A 17547-nucleotide genomic window follows, 5' to 3' on the forward strand; every position below is an offset into this window, starting at 1 on the left:
TGCAAAAAAGGCAAACATGCTATTAATATCATCACTCCCCTGCCTGAACAATGGTATTTCATTAGAGTTTTCAATGCAAAGAACACTGGATAATACCGTATTATAAAACAGAAAAAAATTAGTTAGGGATGCTCCATTAAGTAATATACTTTTCTCTGTCCCCTTCCTATTGTCAGCATCCTTAAACATTGCTAGGTACATTTCAAAGTACAGTAAAGAATGTGAAAAACAAAGCTGCTCACCACTACCGCCACCACCACCATGCACACATGAAGGCTTTTAAAGGCAAAAAACAATTATTTTGCTGATCAACAGAATAGATATTTACCAGCAAAGAATGTTTTGTGTGCAATTCGATGCATAGCAAATTTTAATTAATTTATCTATATGTGCAAAGACAGTGGTGCAGTCACTGTGTAGCACATTCAACACACAATGGCCGCACATTGACCACAGCTTCAGAGTTTGCTAAATTGCATCTAAGGCTTCTAAAGGGGGCAACATGGATGTCTATATTTTCTTAGAAATGAATGCAAACTACAAAAAAAAATAGTTCTTTGTTGTAACTCTATTTGTGACCCTTTTTATACTGTGTTTGCAAATGATTTGGCTCCCATTCAGACTACTTTGACAATTGTAGAGACCAGTAACCCATATCATATAGCCAGACTCTTTACTATCTCTAACTATAATACATTTTAATCTAAGGGGTGCACTTTTCAACTGAAGATCTTTATTTGACCTGCAGGGCATAACTTTATAAATAGATTAGAAAATGTCATGACTGAATATGACATTTACCAGGGAGAAGGAAAGCCTAACATCCCTTTTGAAGTAAAGAAACATCAACACAACCAAAATAGTTTTAGTTCATGGTTAACAGTAAGGGGCCCATTCAAGAAAGCATGCAGTATGTGAATGCAGTATTTTCATTAATGTGCATTTTCTTATTTCTAAGATCAAAATTTTTCTATTCCATTGAGTGCTTTATTGCATCTTTTTAATTTTATTGGGTCAGATTGATATTTGCAATTTTTTGAGTGTAAACAATGACACCAACCAAATATTTTTATTTTATTAGAGCAGGGATGGGTTAGGGCAGCATTTCTCCAGCAGTACTCAGTGGAACCTTAGGGTTCCTTCTAAGGTTGCTAGGGATTTCTGGAGCAGTAAGCACTGGTAAATTGATCTCCCACCTACATGGACCACCAATGCAAAGATTTACAGTACATCTATACTGAACACTAATATTAGTGGACACTACGATGTTCACTCTCCACATTCTTTGTTCCTCTACTTAAAACATATTTACAACTTCCCAGTGGAGTCCCAGGCAGATACAAACCTGGCAGGAATGTTAATTTTTCCCTTGGCATTACTATGCAAAAATTATTACTCAGTTCCATAACTTAAACTATTGTAGGCCCCTGTCCTCTCCAGGGAGACAATAAATAATAAAAGCCAAATGGAGATTCCAGTCCTTGCCTGATCTAAAATACAAAATAAAGGTTTCTCTGGAGGTACTCTTTAACCACAGCCTCGGTTTAGATAAGTTAAAATTTGCCAAACATTTGAAATACAATTGTTCAATTAGTTTAAGTAATGTTTTTAAATGGGGAAGCATACAGTTGCAAGAAAAAGTATGTGAACCCCTTGGGATTACGTGGAGTTTTGCATGAATTGGGCATAAAATGTGCTCTGAACGTCATCTAAGTCACAACAATAGAAGAACACAGTCTGCTGAACATAATACTACACAAACATTAGATGTTGCCATGGTTTATTTGCACATAACATGTAAACATTCACAGTACAGGGAGGAAAAAGTATGTGAGGCCCTAGCTTAATGACTTCTCCCAGAGCTAATTGGAGCCAGGAGTGAGCCAACCTTGACTCCAATCAGTGTGATGATATTGGATGTGTTGCTGACAGCTGGGTCTGATCTGCAACTACAGGAAACATTTGGTTGAGGTTATTGCTGCCAAAGGAGGGTCAACCAGTTATTAAGTCCAAAGGTTCACATACTTTTTCCTCCCTGCACTGTGAATGTTTACATGTTATGTGCAATTAAACCATGGCAACATCTAATGTTTGTGTAGTATTATGTTCAGCAGACTGTGTTCTTCTATTGTTGTGACTTAGATGACGTTCAGAGCACATTTTATGCCCAATTCATGCAAAACTCCACGTAATCCCAAGGGGTTCACATACTTTTTCTTGCAACTGTATACTCAAAGAGACCCTCTTGGCAGGTCTCACTTTTTAAATGAAATCCTTGCAATCAGTAGAGGACAATAAGCACTTGCATGTTTTCCCACTGACCACTTCTTGGTAGTATCAGTTCTTGTCTATGCCAGGCCCTGCTCCTGTTGCTTTGTAGGTGAATGAAAAGAACCAAGCACCAAATGATCATTTAAAATCCCATATATTTTTAAACCATTTCACAGCCAATAAAAAAAAATATCCAATTAATTTTGAGGGCCAAAACACCTCCCTTCATCAGGGCTCAAATGTGCTTGTTAAAAACACATTAAGAACCATGATGTGACCTATTTGAGAACTAAAATACAGGTTTGTGGAATCCAATGACTGTAGTAGTGTTCAGTCAGTCTCAATTATAAATCAATGGGGATATTGCATTTGTTAATAAAAGGAAATATTTCAGAATGTAATTTCAGTGACATTTTCAAGTCTGCCTGGGGATGCTGATGTCACATCCAAGGTCTTAGGCCTGTTCAAAATCATAATATAATCAATAATGTTCAGCGAGATTAAATGTACGAAACAGGATTATTTTACATATAATTTTATGGGAAAAATGCTGATATAAATAGTATGGTGTCATGGTTTATCTAAGTCTTTAGGGAAGATTCTACCATTATCTGATGTAATTTAAAAATGGCATATCAAATGGTTCCATGATCAGGACAGTAATATTGTCTCTTAGCTCACATCTAGCCTTAAAATGTCCTCTCACATTAGATCTCTTGTACATAATGGGGCCCAATGATGGAGAGTTTAGTGACTTTGCCAAATGTGCAAGCAGTTGTCCAATCTCCACAATAGGGGGAGTAGAGACTGGTGATGTTAATTAAAATGTGTAGTGTGTCATTTAGGCCCTTCCCTGTTTTAGGCATAATGTTTTAACTTTTTGTTTTTTATTTTAGTGTTTTCCAGGGTGCCTAACAATACAGATACGAACCATTTTATGTATTTTTATAGTAATATTAATTTATTCTGTGGCACAAGGATATGTGGTGAGTAAGACATAATTCTTAAATGTTTAATCAAATATGGTTTTATTATGCAGTTTAACATCTATATATGTTGTGTCTAGTTTTTTTCTTAATCTGTCAAATCTCCCTATATATTAACATTGAAGTTTTAGGTAGTATCTGACTGTTCATTTGTAAAATAAATAAATAAATAAAAGCACGTGGATATTGTACTCATTTAAATTCTGACTGATAACGAACACATCTTATTTATGATTATTGGATTATTGCAGAGAATGAGAATCACTACACTACATTATTTATTATGCTCCAGTTGTGATATCTAATTGGGGGAGGGATATAATGACACATACTCATAAAAAACAAAGCTAGAATCTCAAACATGACAATTTCTAACCTCTGATGTCTACATTCATTTGAAAATTCGAATTTTCTGCAATAAGAGCATGGGCAGGTTGTCAACTGACGGTAAGGTGGTATGCACCAACTCAGAAGGGTTGATTTACTACAACTAGACAGTTCAAAATCTGGTGCAGCTGTGCATGCTAGCCAATCAGCTTCTAACTTCAGCTTGTTTATTTAAGCTTTGCCAAAAAAAATGGAAGCTGATTGGTTTCTATGCAGAGCTACACTACACTTTGCACTCTTCAGTTTTAGTAAAACAACCCCACAGAGTCACTAAGAAACTGTTAGGAGCTCAATGAAATTCTATAAATCTCAGAATTTGAACTAAGTTGATTTTATATCACTACCACGGTTTATTTATTTCAGGTACTTATATAGCGCTGATAATTTATGCAGCTCTTTCCATATATGTATTGTACCTTAACATCAATCCCTGCCATTGAGGATCTTACAGTCTAAGGACCCTAACTCACATTTAGATTTATACATACACATAATAGGGTCAATTTAGATAGGAGCCAATTAACCTGCCAGCATGTCTTTCGACTGTGGGAGGAAACCAGTTGTTTCTCAATGTTTTTGTGTATTTATTATACCCTGTTACCTCTTATGCCAACATTTGCTCTGAGCACTAAACATTTTCCCTCAGACACATGTGTATATCTATTATGTTACTGTCTTTAAAAAAACACAGACCTTCTAAAATGTTTCACAGGAGGTTAGTGGTGATTGTGCTTGAAACTCGGTCAATAAAGAATCCCCTCATCAAAGAAATTAGACATCTGCCTGTAGACAGGAGCATTGTTGAAGTAGAGAGCACGGGCGACCCATTCATACCCATTCCTTATGTTGCCCAGTGGGAATGTAATGTGGCAGTCCCTATGGATCTAGAAGACTGGAGAAAGGCCTGGTCCAGTGTGACTAAATGTTTCTTCAACACAGCCACTATGGAGGTGGTCTGTAAAGTCCTCCTCCGCTGGTACTGGATACCAGCCCACATCACTCACTCAAACCCTTCCTACAATGATAAGTGTTTCCGGGTCTGTGGCCAGCACGGGGATGAGATTCTCACCTGGTGTACCTGCTCAGGTCACTTCTGGTCATGGGTGTTTGGCCTCCTGTCGACCCTCTTTCATGAACCTTTTTGCAAAGACGCTAGACAAGTGCTCCTCCATTGTCCAATACCGGGACTTTTCACCTATCAGAAGAAATTGGCCTTGTATTTGTTTATAGCCACCAAGAAGGCAATAACCAGAGCTAGGAATAAACCTACAGTACAGTTTTCAGAAGTGAAGAGCATTCTGACCACCCTAATGGTCCATGAGAAATGACCAGTATTCTTCGCAGCACCCATTCCAAATTTTTGAAGGTTTGGACCCCCGGAGATCATATGCCCTTCCAACTCTGCCCCTGTCTAGTTTGGGCATCCAGAATTACTCTGACGCTTGCCAACATGCAGAAACCTTTTCTCTTTTTCTTCATTGCTCTGTTTTCTTCTTTATCTACTCTATTTCTTTCCTCTTCTGGGCTCTCCCTACTTCTCCCCTCTACTCCTTTACCCCCTCCCTTCCTGCTCCCTTTTTACCAGCCCCCCTCTCCATTCCTTGCTGGACACTTCTCAGCCTGATGTATTTGGAGATCTACCCCTCCCCTTGATTTTTATGTTTCCTAAGGTTACCAGTTTGGGTCCTTTGGGCCCGTCATTTGGGACCCCTGTTAGTGGGGTTGGTCAGTTTACAATATTTTATACTTAAAATGTAAACACTGACATTGTACTTCTGTCTTTGTTACCCATTTCTCCTGTGTGGGAACCAAATGCTTCTTTATTTCCGTGTACTGTTTGCATTGCACTACAATAAAAATTATTGTACCAGAAAAACTGAACCCATGGAGCATATATTTGGGTTTATGATATTTGCCTGGCCTAAGTATAGGTTGTACTGCATTATGTCAGACAGAAATGTAGATTGAATTTTGATATGACATCAGCAGTTATTTCAAATGTCTTGGGACTCAATGAATTGTGTCATCGCAAAATTCATGCAGATGGGAGTAGTGAGGGAAAGGTGGTAGCATAATGCAAAATCTTAGCTATGCTTATAAGCTAGTTAAAATACCAGCTTCTAACGTCTGGGTTTTTTTTTTTTGTTTCTTTATAGGTTGGCTGCATGCCTTGGTCATGGAGTACAAATTCCAGCAGCTCCATTGTGATTATTTCTCCAAATGGAGAAAATAAAACCATGGAGGAACGTCCATGTGACACAGCTCACTATGCTTTCTTATCCTGTGTGGTGGGCACCTTAACAATGGCAATTTTTTTACGCATTTCTTCATTGCCAAAAATTATTTTACTTCTTTTTGTTACTGTTTTGTATATATTAGTTTTGGAACTCAGTGGATACAGAAAAGCAGCAGGGTAAGAATTCTGTGAATTTATTTGAACTGAAATATGCATTCTTTTCACTGTCTTTTAATGTCACTTTATAAAGCTTCACATAGATATCTTTATATAAATGAGTGTGTAGAATTACTCTACTTTGTAATCTCCTATGGGGGTAGGAAGGATGGGGTGCATGGGATATTGGCCTTCTCAGGTAGTTTTTTATAAAAAGTTGGGTTGGTGGGCCTGAGTGGAAATATTACACTCTTTAGACCAGGCATGCTCAACCCATGGCCCGCAGGCTAAATGTAGCCCACGACCTCAAGTATAGGAACACCTCCTTTGGGTGCAAACTACTCTCCTGAATGATTTTGAGTCCTGCATAATCCTGGCAGCTGTAATAAACAAGCCACTATTGCAGTAGACTCCCCGCTCTGCTTTCACTTTCCTTCCTAACACACAGACCTTTAGTAGAGTGGATTACATCTAGTGGCATCCATACAGGGGTTTTGAAGGTGGATTGTCACAGTTGTGTGATGAGCTTGGTGTCATTCCAGGAACATGTGAGTGCATTATGTGTCAATATATCGTTGTATAATAAAGGCATTTATTGCAGTAATAGGGTGTATGCGCTTCCCTGTTATTATTTGTTTAGATTGTCCACAGTCCTTGTTTTAGCAAGGCAAGAGATGGCAGCGAAGACACCGATATAGTGGTTCTGAGCTTTTTTGGTTGGTCACACCTTAGCGGGAGAGTGGGAATTATGGTGATCATATTAATAAAAAAAATAGATTTTTTTTGTGATTGTTATTAAACAGTGGATAAACATCCGATAGCGATTGGTCCCATGGAAAATGATGATCCTGATTGTTGTTTAAACCCTTGATGCCGAGTGCATGCCAATATGCGGCCTCTCGTTGTCTGGGCCTTGACGCCGAGCAGCCGCATATTTGTGCGCAATTAGAAAATACATATGTGCTGAGAGCGCATGCCCTGCATGCTCCCTGCACATATGTCCGTGACTCACGGAAAGGTCCCAATTTCCCCTTTCGATCGGGACCTTTTCCAATCATGTGATCGCCGTGACGGCGAATCACGGCGGTCACCTGACCCTCCCGGCTTCTGAAACTCTTAAAGGGCCGGGAGGCACCAGCGCGAATAGGTTAAAATCTTCATTATGTCATTCAAAATAAAAAAAATTTAATTCTGAACAACTTAATTTCATTGTGGCCCGCGATGTTACCAAATCACTTACGTGACCCTTGCTGTTCAAAAGGTTGAACATCCCCACTTTAGAAAATGATCAGAGTGGGACCCTCAGGGACAGATAATGGGAGGTATACTGTAAACTGCTCATCATAAATGAGTACACCCCAACATATTTGTCAGAAAACCTTTACTTTCCTTTCAGAATCAACATTTTCTATGGGACACTATATTACAAAATACGCCCACAAATGCAGGCCATTGGTTGCAAACAAGATAATTTGCACACACAAAAAAGTATTTTTCCTAACAAATTCATTCAGGACCGTGTTGCAAAAATAAATACACCCCAATGAAAGTCTTATGAGCAAAGCAAAATTTTACACATCAAGACAATAAATCTTAATTAACAACAATTCAACTACAGGTGAGTCTAATTATTTATTAAACAGGTGTCCAGCAGACATGTATGGTGAACTGATGGGACCCAGAGAAAATATAATTTATGTTACAGCAGGGCCGGCAGTACTGCCCCATCGGAGGGCCTGGTTGAACATCAGACATTCCATACCTAGAAGACTTGGTGCTGTCCTTACAAATTATGGAGGTCATACAAAATACTAGATGTAGTAGTTTTTGTTGTGTTATATTATTAACATTACTTTCATGTAATGAGCTAAACAAATATTCTATAGAACTCAGTTTTGTAACAATTTTGAAAATTGTTCTTGTGTTCATTGAGATATTGATTCAAATTTTTCTTTTCAAAAGGGGTGTACTCATTTATGCTGAGCACTGTATCTACTGGCAGACTTGTGATTGTTTTTGTGTTGATACTGCTCACTCCCAGCACAGTAATATAGAGGTCATATGATCGGAATGCCCACCTCCACCTCCCAGCATTTTGATCCACTTAAAGGGCTGGGAGGTGGAGTTGAAAAGGGGTTAAAAGTCATTTTTGGGCTTTTGTTCTCTTCTTTCAATGTATAGACTATTTGGATGTGGTAGTTGTTTTTACCTCTTTACCCCTTTTCCTCTTGTGGCAAACTTGTCATACGCCCAAAGAGTCTTCAGGAAGGGAGGAGGGGTTTTCTCAGTTAAGCACATTCTGCTGCCTGCGTGCTTGAGCTAAGGACAGATGGATTCCAGGAAGTAAATGTTACATGAATCATCACCCTCACTCATCATCTTACCCTTACCCATGGTCAGAAATGCTAGGGGGTGTTTTACAAAGGGATTTCTTTGCAAGATAAAGCACGGAGAAATGCATGGATGGGCATGTTTACTTTGATTATTAAAAATTAATTAAATGTCATTTTTGGTTTGTGGTGCTCAGATGCAGTATGGTTCTGCTTTAACTGGATTGTCAGATTAGCGTAAAGTACCTTAGGCACCACTTTCTCATAATACATGGTTTTCCATGTTTGTTTGTTTTTTTTAACTTATTTGAAAAACACTTTTGTAAAGGTTTATAATTGTAACAAATTCTTGTTGAACTGAAATAAATTCATTTTTCTCTTTTCTTTTTACAGACGGGGATCTTTTTATATGCGAGGTTATGAACCCATTCTAGCCATTTTGCTGTTTTCCTGTGCTTTGGCACTCCATTCTAGACAGGTGGACTTGAAATTACGCCTGGACTACCTCTGGGCTGTGCAGGTAACAGTAACTTCAACTGCTGGCAATTGTAACTTCAGGTTGATCAATATTGGTGTATGTTGCCTATTCTGTCATCTCTGTTTATTCCAACAGCAGCTACTTTCTAATTTGTGCAAAGTCACCATGAATGAATAACTTCAATACATCTTCTACATTTTTACCCTGAGAGCTTGAACACCCACAAGACGGTGCTGACCACATATACAGTAACAATACACTAGTCAAAAAGGGGCTCACAAACTCCTGGCACCCTTGTTTCATGCATTACTGCCTCACTGGTCAGGATTGGCACCTGGTTTCCCGTGTAACTTCTGTTGACACATACAGTGTATGTTATTCAATTAAAGATGCCTCCAGATGTGTAGTATTTTATTCATGTCTGTTTTATTTTCTTACTTTGTTCAGAAGTTGGGAAATAACCCACAAAAAACAATGATAGACAAACCCAAAATGAGAAGCAGAGGTGTTGAGATAGCAGGGTGTTAGCAGGTCCTGCAGGGCAAAGCAGCAATTAGATGAATCAGAGTGACTTGCAAGCCACAGGTGTGATAATTACTAGAGGATCCCAAACATGAAACACATAACTACAACTGTGTTGGAAATATCTACAAATATATGTTGCGCTCCTAAATACTTCTCAATAAATAATAATTAAATTATTACAATTAAATTAATTCAAATTATGATACAAATAACTAATAAAAGTGTATAAATACCAAAAAATATTTAAATAGATAATTTCAACTAATCAATCTCCTCCAAATAAATATCAAAATAATTCCACATAAAATACTCCTCTAAAAAAATATTTTACCAAGTGCTCATAAATCATCTATTAGTGACATGATGTACTTACTAATACCCTCAATTTCATTTATATTCATAATACCCTCATTTAATATAATAAAAATAATAAACCAACTAATAACCCTCAACTAAAACGCATTTAAATGATCCCCCATAAATAAAAATAACCAAATGCTCATAAATAATTAGTAGTGATTACTATGAATCCGAATATCATCAAAATAATAGTCCCATTGAATAAACAATTTAATAGAAAAATGTCCTACCTCTTCAGCTACAGCATGGACAGGAAGCAGTTCTACATTTAGAAAACTACATTGATCTACTGTTCAAACAGTTTTTTTAAATATGTAGAATAACTTATAGTAAAGAATGTTTGAACAGCTACTTTGGGTTTCGTTGTCTTATTTAAAATCACTATTTTTAGCAATGTTGCGGCTGGCCAATTTCCTGTTGCAGGCAGGTCTCCAATGCACTGTCTTTGGCTGTGCTGGTGGTTCCCAGTACTTCTTGGTTGGTGTGGATCCATAGGGGATGTCAGCTCCACGTAGAGCATCAGTAAGCGTGGTATCCGTGATGATCACCCTATCATCAAGGATAGCTATTGTGATCAGCTGTGGCACCTGGGAGGGATGAAAGCTCTAAGGCTACTTCCAGCTTCGCAGCTCTGGATATCCTGGTGGAGAGAACACCTTCAGGAAATGAGACAAACTCCACACATTTGTGCCCTTGCTAGACTGTTATAAGAGCCAAAGTGGTAGTCTGGGAGTTTCTTTTCTTCTGCCTGCAGGCAAAGATTAGTTCTCAGAGACCACCATACCTCCTAGACCATTTTATAGTTCATTCATTGTAAATTGTAGATTTTCCATAATTCTCTATCCTCACAGCAAATTCAGGTATGAAGAAATACGCTGTTATATTCTTGAAAACAATAAAATAAAATTTGACTTTGAAGATCCCCAAGGCATGCAAAATTAGTTTTTTACTGTTTAAAAGGGAGATAAACATTGGTTAAATGATCCGATTATACTAAGTTAGTTTATTCATTTAAGGTTTTATTGTAAGAAAAGTTTAGGTTAACATAATATTGATTAATTTATGTTGCATAAAACAGTAGACTTTAGATTTTCACAATGTAAGCACATCACATGTGAATGAGTACAAAGTAAATAATTACATTTCCTTAACAGATTAGGATGCTTGTTACTGTGTCTGGCATATACAAACCTGGAAACTTGCCAAATATTGTGAGGCTGGTATGGTAAAATAATGTTTTATATCTTAATAAAAGGAAAGCAAGATCAGAGTATATTGGCCCCATAAAGTATGACCAGGGGAAGTTGATTACACATAACAAGGAGAAGGCAATTGTATTAAATGCATTTTAGTACTAATATATTTTAGGGATATAGTAATTAGGATACTATCATTAGTAAGACATCACTGAAAGTACCCTTGTGGCTAATAGAAGCCAGTGTCGGAAAAAGACTTGAAAAACCTAATGTAAGTAAATCACCAGGACCATATGGCTTACACCCGAGAGTCCTCAAAGAACTTATCCAGATAATAGCCAGACCATTATTCCTAATTTTATGGACAGCTTAGTGACCGAAATGGTACCAAAGCCAAGATATATACCTGGTAACTACAGGCCAGTCAGTCGACCATCAATGGTATGTAAACTATTGGAGAGTAAGAAAAGGGGCATAATCCAAGAATTTGCTGAAAAAAACAGTATCATTAGTAGTAATCAGCTTGGATTTATGAAAGATCGTTCTTGCCAGACCAATCTGTTAACATTTATGAGGAAGTGAGCTGTCATCCAGATAAAGGAAGGTCTGTGGATATGGTATATCTAGGTTTTGTAATAGCATATAGTTCACTATAAATTATTTACAAATTGGGGTCTGGTGGCATGGACCTTAGGGTATGTCCATGGATATAAAACTGATTATACGGGCATGTCCAAAGGGTGGTGATAAACAGCGTGTACTCAGATTAGTCTGGAGTAGTAAGTGGGGTGCCCCAAGGCTCTGTCCTAGGACTAATTCTATTTAATTTATTTATAAATGATATAGAGGTTGGCATAAGTAACTCAATATCAGTGTTTGCTGTCGATACAAAGCTAAGCTGGGCAATAACTTCATAGCAGGATAGAGAAACATTACAAGAAGACTTCAATAAAATAAAGGGGTGGGCAACTACATGGCAAGTGAGATTTAATGTTGAAAATGTGAAGTAATGCACTTGGGGGCTAAAATAATATAAACCTAAGTTATTCGCTAGGTGAAGAACCTTTGGATGAGCCCAGGATGGAAAAAGATTTGGGGGTCCTAGTAGATCACAGGCTCAGCAATGGCATGAAATGCCAAGGCGCTGCACCAAGCAAAGCAAGCAGAATATTAGCATGCATTAAAAATGGTATTTACTCAAGAGATAAAACTATCATTCTATCACTTTACAAGATAATGGAAAAGTATGGAAATATTGAGCATGCCACCCAGTTCTGGTCACCAGTACTCAGGGATGATGTGCTGGAACTGGAGAGAGTCCAGAGAAGGTCAACAAAGATAATAAGGGGGGCTGGAGGACCTCAGTTATGAGGAACAACTACAAGTATTAAACTTAATCTTCCTGCCAGAACTTGCTGTTGTTAAGGTGCTAGCACCCACCACTTCCTTAGCAACTAGTGACTCATCTGCTTTCAGCAAGAGATTCCCTGCTGACAGCAAAATGTAGACATGCAGAAATAAACGGCATGTGGTTCCCTCCAATCCTTACCAGGCCCTACCACATGTGGTATGGTCTTTGGGGGGACCCAGTGCCGAAAATGAAAAAAAAATGGCCTGAGGTCCCCCCAGATTCCATACCAAGCCCTTATCTGAGCATGCAGCCTGGCAGGCCAGGAAAGGGAGGAGAGGATCATATTCCCCCTTACCAGGCACATCCCCTAACACCTCAACATTGGAGGGGTACTTTGTCAGGGGGCTCCCTGGCAAAGCACCTTGTCCCCGTGTTGATAGAATGTGCCTTAGAAATAGACACAGAAAGTTTAAACAAGTCCTTTTTTTGAAAAAAAAATGTAAATGTCCACCCAATTTACATCCATCATCAACACGACTGCTCCATTGCTTGGCTCCCACTGACTGACATGGCACTTCCCCCACTACTTAAAGTGGTTGTAAAGACATTTTATGCATTAAGGTAAAAAACCTTCACTACGCAGCTCTCCCTCCAGCCCCGCCTCCCAATACTTTCCTGAGCCCGATCCAGCAATGTGCATGAGAGCAGCTGCTGTCCCGACTCTCTGCCTCCTCATTGGCTCAGAGACAGAAGTGGGAGCCAGGATCAACTATATCTTAAACATATCTCAATGATGTATCCTCACTATCAACAAAGATAATGTTTTGGTTTTAGGATAAGCTTGTATCTATCACAATAACCATTAAACTGAACACACCCACAACCCCCTTTTCTAACATCTATGTTAACTATCCTGTGTAAGAATAGGTGAGCCTTTTTCCCTGTTTGGGCCATTGCAGAGAAGTGTCCACAATGCATGGTCAAGACGCCTATGGGTAAAATTAAGACTCTTTTCCACAAACATGAATTTGTAATGCTCTTTACTCTACATGTGGATGCATCTGTCTGATAATGGATACATCAGTAAAACAGATTGTAGTGGATTAGGAATAGACAAGTATTCTTACAAAAGTGTGTAATTTTACCTTTTAGGAAAGGGATACCGGAGTGAGATTTCATAGAACATAAGAGAATGACAATGGATATTCTCTAGCAAATCAAAACAGACATGCCCAAAGATATAACAATAAATTCGCCAATTATCACAGTAATAATTACATTAAAGTGTAACTAAAGGCAAAACGTTTTTTCCCTTTTGGATACAGTAAGGGAGGGTTAGAACTCCCATCAGTTGTTTTTTGACATCTGTTTCCAACTGGGGAGATTTCCCCTCTGTTAGAGCTGATGTCAACCCAAAATGTGGCATTTTCTTTTCCTTTCATGTTCAATGATAAGGAGTAACAATAGAAACAGAGAGAGTTATTCTCCCTAACAGGGGCACAGACAGCAATAAAAACAGACAGGTGTTCTAAACCCTGTCTGCTGTATCCATTCAACAAGTCAAGTGATAAAATACCAACTGGTTTCATGAGCTAAATACTGCAAATTTCAAAGGAATGCCTTCGTTTTGTAATGTTTTTTGATGAGTGGCAAGTGAAGTCCGGTGGGGACTAAATACCACCAGGTCATGACCTTATAGGCTGGTTCAAGGTGCAAGGCGCAGTGGCAGCACAAGTGTTTTACCAATATTTATCAGATTTGTGAGCTTTTAAATCCCCCTCTCATTTTGCCACATAGGTATTAGTGGTGGGTGTGGATAGGTCATTGAGGTGAGAACATGGTATAGAGATTAGTTTGAAGGCCAGGGGAGTATAAAGGCAGATGTGTTTGAAGGTGGTCAGTGAGAGATTCTTATCTCGTATGAGGGAGACAATCCAGTGCTTGACTTAGGTGTATCAGAAGAGTTCTGGAAGGAGAGCCTTAAATCACTCCCGGATGGTTGGCCATGGAAGGAAAAAAACCCTACTCCAGGAGAGAAGACCATGTTGAGCCTATGTGCAATCCACCAATGAATAGCTGAAGGTAATTCAAGCCCCAGTGGGGAGTGGGTTACCTGTGAGAGGAAATTGAGGGACTTGGGCATAGAGTAACTTACTGGAATATTTTACATTGTTGAAAACTTTGAAAAGTATGTTTCATTAAGGGGCACATGGTAGATCAGTGTAAATTGGGAGTTGTGCATAATAGAGATTTAAGATCTACAAGGATGGAGGAGGTTGCTTCTAGTTTATCCCATAAAGAGGCTTTGTTAGCTGTATATAGGACTATGAGTAGAGTGATTTGAGCAGCTTAGTAATATTTCATAAAATTCGGGACACACATGCTACCTTGGTACTTTTGAATGTACATGTTTCACCTAGAGAATTAGGGTCAATGGGTGTGCAAAATAAAGAACATTTTGATTTTGGAAGGATGTAGTGGCAAAGGAGGGGACCGGAATTGGAAGGGTGCAGAACAGATATATAATTTTAGAGAAGATGTTAATTTTTAAGATAAAACAAGGTGTGCAAACTCCTATATTACTATACCCACAATTACAAAAGATGATATCTCATCACCTATTTATATACGTGAAAACATATTGTTTAACAAGAAACCAATGTGTAATTCCACAATGAAAATGAATAATCTACACAGTGTGACCAAAAAATCATAAATAATATTACATAAAAATTAATAAGCAGAAAACGTCCAATCCCAGTGTCCAATTATGGTCCAAAAGGATTATCCACTTAAAATATGAATGCTGTGTGCTATGACTTTTGCATGCATTGCTCTGAGGTAACCAGAAGTGCCACCTCCTTACCGGATTACTAGGATCTCTAAGAAAAAGAGATCAAAAGCAGTTGAACACATATGTAAGATCTCTCCCAGGGTCCACTACAGCTTTCCATAGATTATTATTATTATTATTATACAGTATTTATATAGCGCCAAAGGGTTTGCTCAGCGCTGTACAGTAGCAAGAGAGACATAACATGTGACAAGACAGTAACAATACAATACAGGAGGGGTTCGAGGGCCCTGCTCTTTCGAGCTTACAATCTAGGAGGGAGGGGAAGGTGGCACAGGAGGAGATGGCTGTGGGGGATGGAGTGATGGGTGGAGTGGAGGAGGTTAGTTGTTAGGTGAGGTCGGGTCCTAGGTGAGGTTGGGGTAGGCTTCCCTGAAGAGGAGGGTTTTCAGGGTGCGCCTGAAGGTGAGGAGGGTAGGTGACATTCTGATGGATTGGGGTAGGGAGTTCCAGAGGAAAGGGGAAGTCCTGGAGAAGTCCTGCAATCGGGCGTGGGAGGAGGAGACCAGGGAGCTAGAGAGCAGGAGGTCCTGTGAGGAGCGGAGGGCACGGGTAGGGTAGTATCTGGGTATCAGGTCAGTTATGTAGTTCGGGGCGGCATTGTGAATGGCCTTGTAGGTCAGGGTTAGCAGCTTGAACTTGATGCGTTGGGCAATCGGGAGCCAATGAAGGGATTGGCAGAGGGGGGAGGCAGATGTGGAGCGCTTGGTGAGGTGGATGAGTCTGGCCGCTGAGTTTAGGATCGACTGGAGTGGGGATAGCGTTCGTTTGGGTAGGCCAGTGAGAAGGGAGTTGCAATAATCCAGGTGTGAGATGATGAGGGAGTATACGAGTTGTTTGGTGGTGTCTGGGGTGAGGAATGTGCGTATCTTGGAGATATTGCGGAGGTGGAGCCTCCGATGTTCAATTAATACAAAATTTGCAAGAATTCACTGCTTTTACTCAGGGATAGTAGTAAGAGAACAACAGGTAATATAGTAAAGTAGTAATATATTAGTTTTCTCACCTTTTTTATCTTAAATATTATTTCTAACTGCTTGTATCCTGAGGATTGAGTGCAACATTTTAATATTGCACCAAGCGCATACAAATATTAGGACTAAAATTTGAATTGTGAGTTTATCCTTCCCATCCAGAAAATGGGGTCAGTGATTTAGGAAGTTATTAGAGTTTTGAGATTTCATAGTCAAGGCATATTTAGCTAAATACAGGCCAGAGTACTGTGGAGTTAACTGAATACCTAGATCATTTAATTGGTCAGTGACCCAAGTAAATTTGAATGAGGATTTCAATGTGTGGTAAGTGTGGAGAAGGGTAAGGAAATGTTGAAGGCCACAGCTATTTCTTCATTATTGTGAAGATTGGAGATTTGAGAGAATTAATTCAAAAGGAATAATACATTTAGTAGGTATATGATGAGTTGGCTCAAAGTCAATAAAAGGTAGTCAGTGTAAACCATGAATGTTTGTGTTCTTTCTAATAAAATGAGAGGGCATCCCTAAAAGATTTCCCTTTCAATGGGAAGTGGAGAGGAATGATATTTCAAGTATTTGACTGTAGCTGTGAGGTTAGAATAAAGGGATTTCAGCCAGGATAAAAATTGCTATTCAATTTTTAATGAATTCTGTTTTGATGCAGTCGCTTGACTTCAGTCCACAAAATAACTTGTCATTTAATAACTTGAATAACTTATTCACAGATAATTTTTTTTGGAATATGTTACTGCAAACCTCAGTTATGCATAAGAGTGCATAAATAGTTTTGTCAATTTGACTTTTGGGGCATAGAGGATTTTTTGCATAGCAAACGTACCATGTATAATATTGCCCAAGAAAAACAATATATTGAGCAGTGTTGGTTGTTTGAAAATTGGAAAAAATTGTATGTTATAGTTGTTTTGTTGCATTGTATAAAAGTATGTTCATTTTATTGAAACACTATTTTCTTTAAGAAAATACTTTAGGTTTTAATACATTAGTTATATAATGATAATTTTTTTTTAGGCAGAAGAGGAGAGAGATGACATGGAGAGAGTCAAGCTGGATAATAAGAGAATTCTCTTTAATCTTCTGCCAGCACATGTTGCACAGCACTTTCTTATGTCAAATCCAAGAAATATGGTAAGTAAATCTTATAGATTCTTATGTTATTCCATTATTCCCCACACCAATTAAAGTCCAGTCAAAGTCTTGCTTTTTATACTTAATATGATGAAGTCAGGCAAAATAACAAAAAAGATGACTCATGCCACCTATCAGTGCCAAAATATTAGCACTACTTTTTAGATACAGATATTGTGATTTTCTGAACAGTTTGGTTCATGAGTCAGCCCTGCCATCTAGACTAGAACACTGATGTCCCCAATACATATATCTTGTCCAGATCTAGGGGAACAGGTTCATCTTGAATTACAAAAT

The 17547-nt window shown here is 38.5% G+C and overlaps 1 protein-coding gene across 1 annotated transcript in view; it reads left to right on the forward strand.

Annotated features, from left to right (window-relative positions):
- Positions 1-17547, forward strand: part of ADCY1 (adenylate cyclase 1) — a 380962-nt gene that overhangs the window by 323080 nt on the left and 40335 nt on the right. The window contains exons 12-15 of the mRNA XM_089669441.1: positions 3168-3257; positions 5801-6057; positions 8760-8886; positions 17134-17250. Coding sequence (XP_089525567.1) covers positions 3168-3257; positions 5801-6057; positions 8760-8886; positions 17134-17250 — 591 coding nt within the window. The remainder of the gene's footprint in view (positions 1-3167; positions 3258-5800; positions 6058-8759; positions 8887-17133; positions 17251-17547) is intronic.

This window comes from Staurois parvus, unplaced genomic scaffold, assembly GCF_062004578.1.
Source record: "Staurois parvus isolate SC_StPar_1 unplaced genomic scaffold, SC_StPar_1.0 ptg000077l, whole genome shotgun sequence".
NCBI classification, from domain to species: domain Eukaryota; kingdom Metazoa; phylum Chordata; class Amphibia; order Anura; family Ranidae; genus Staurois; species Staurois parvus.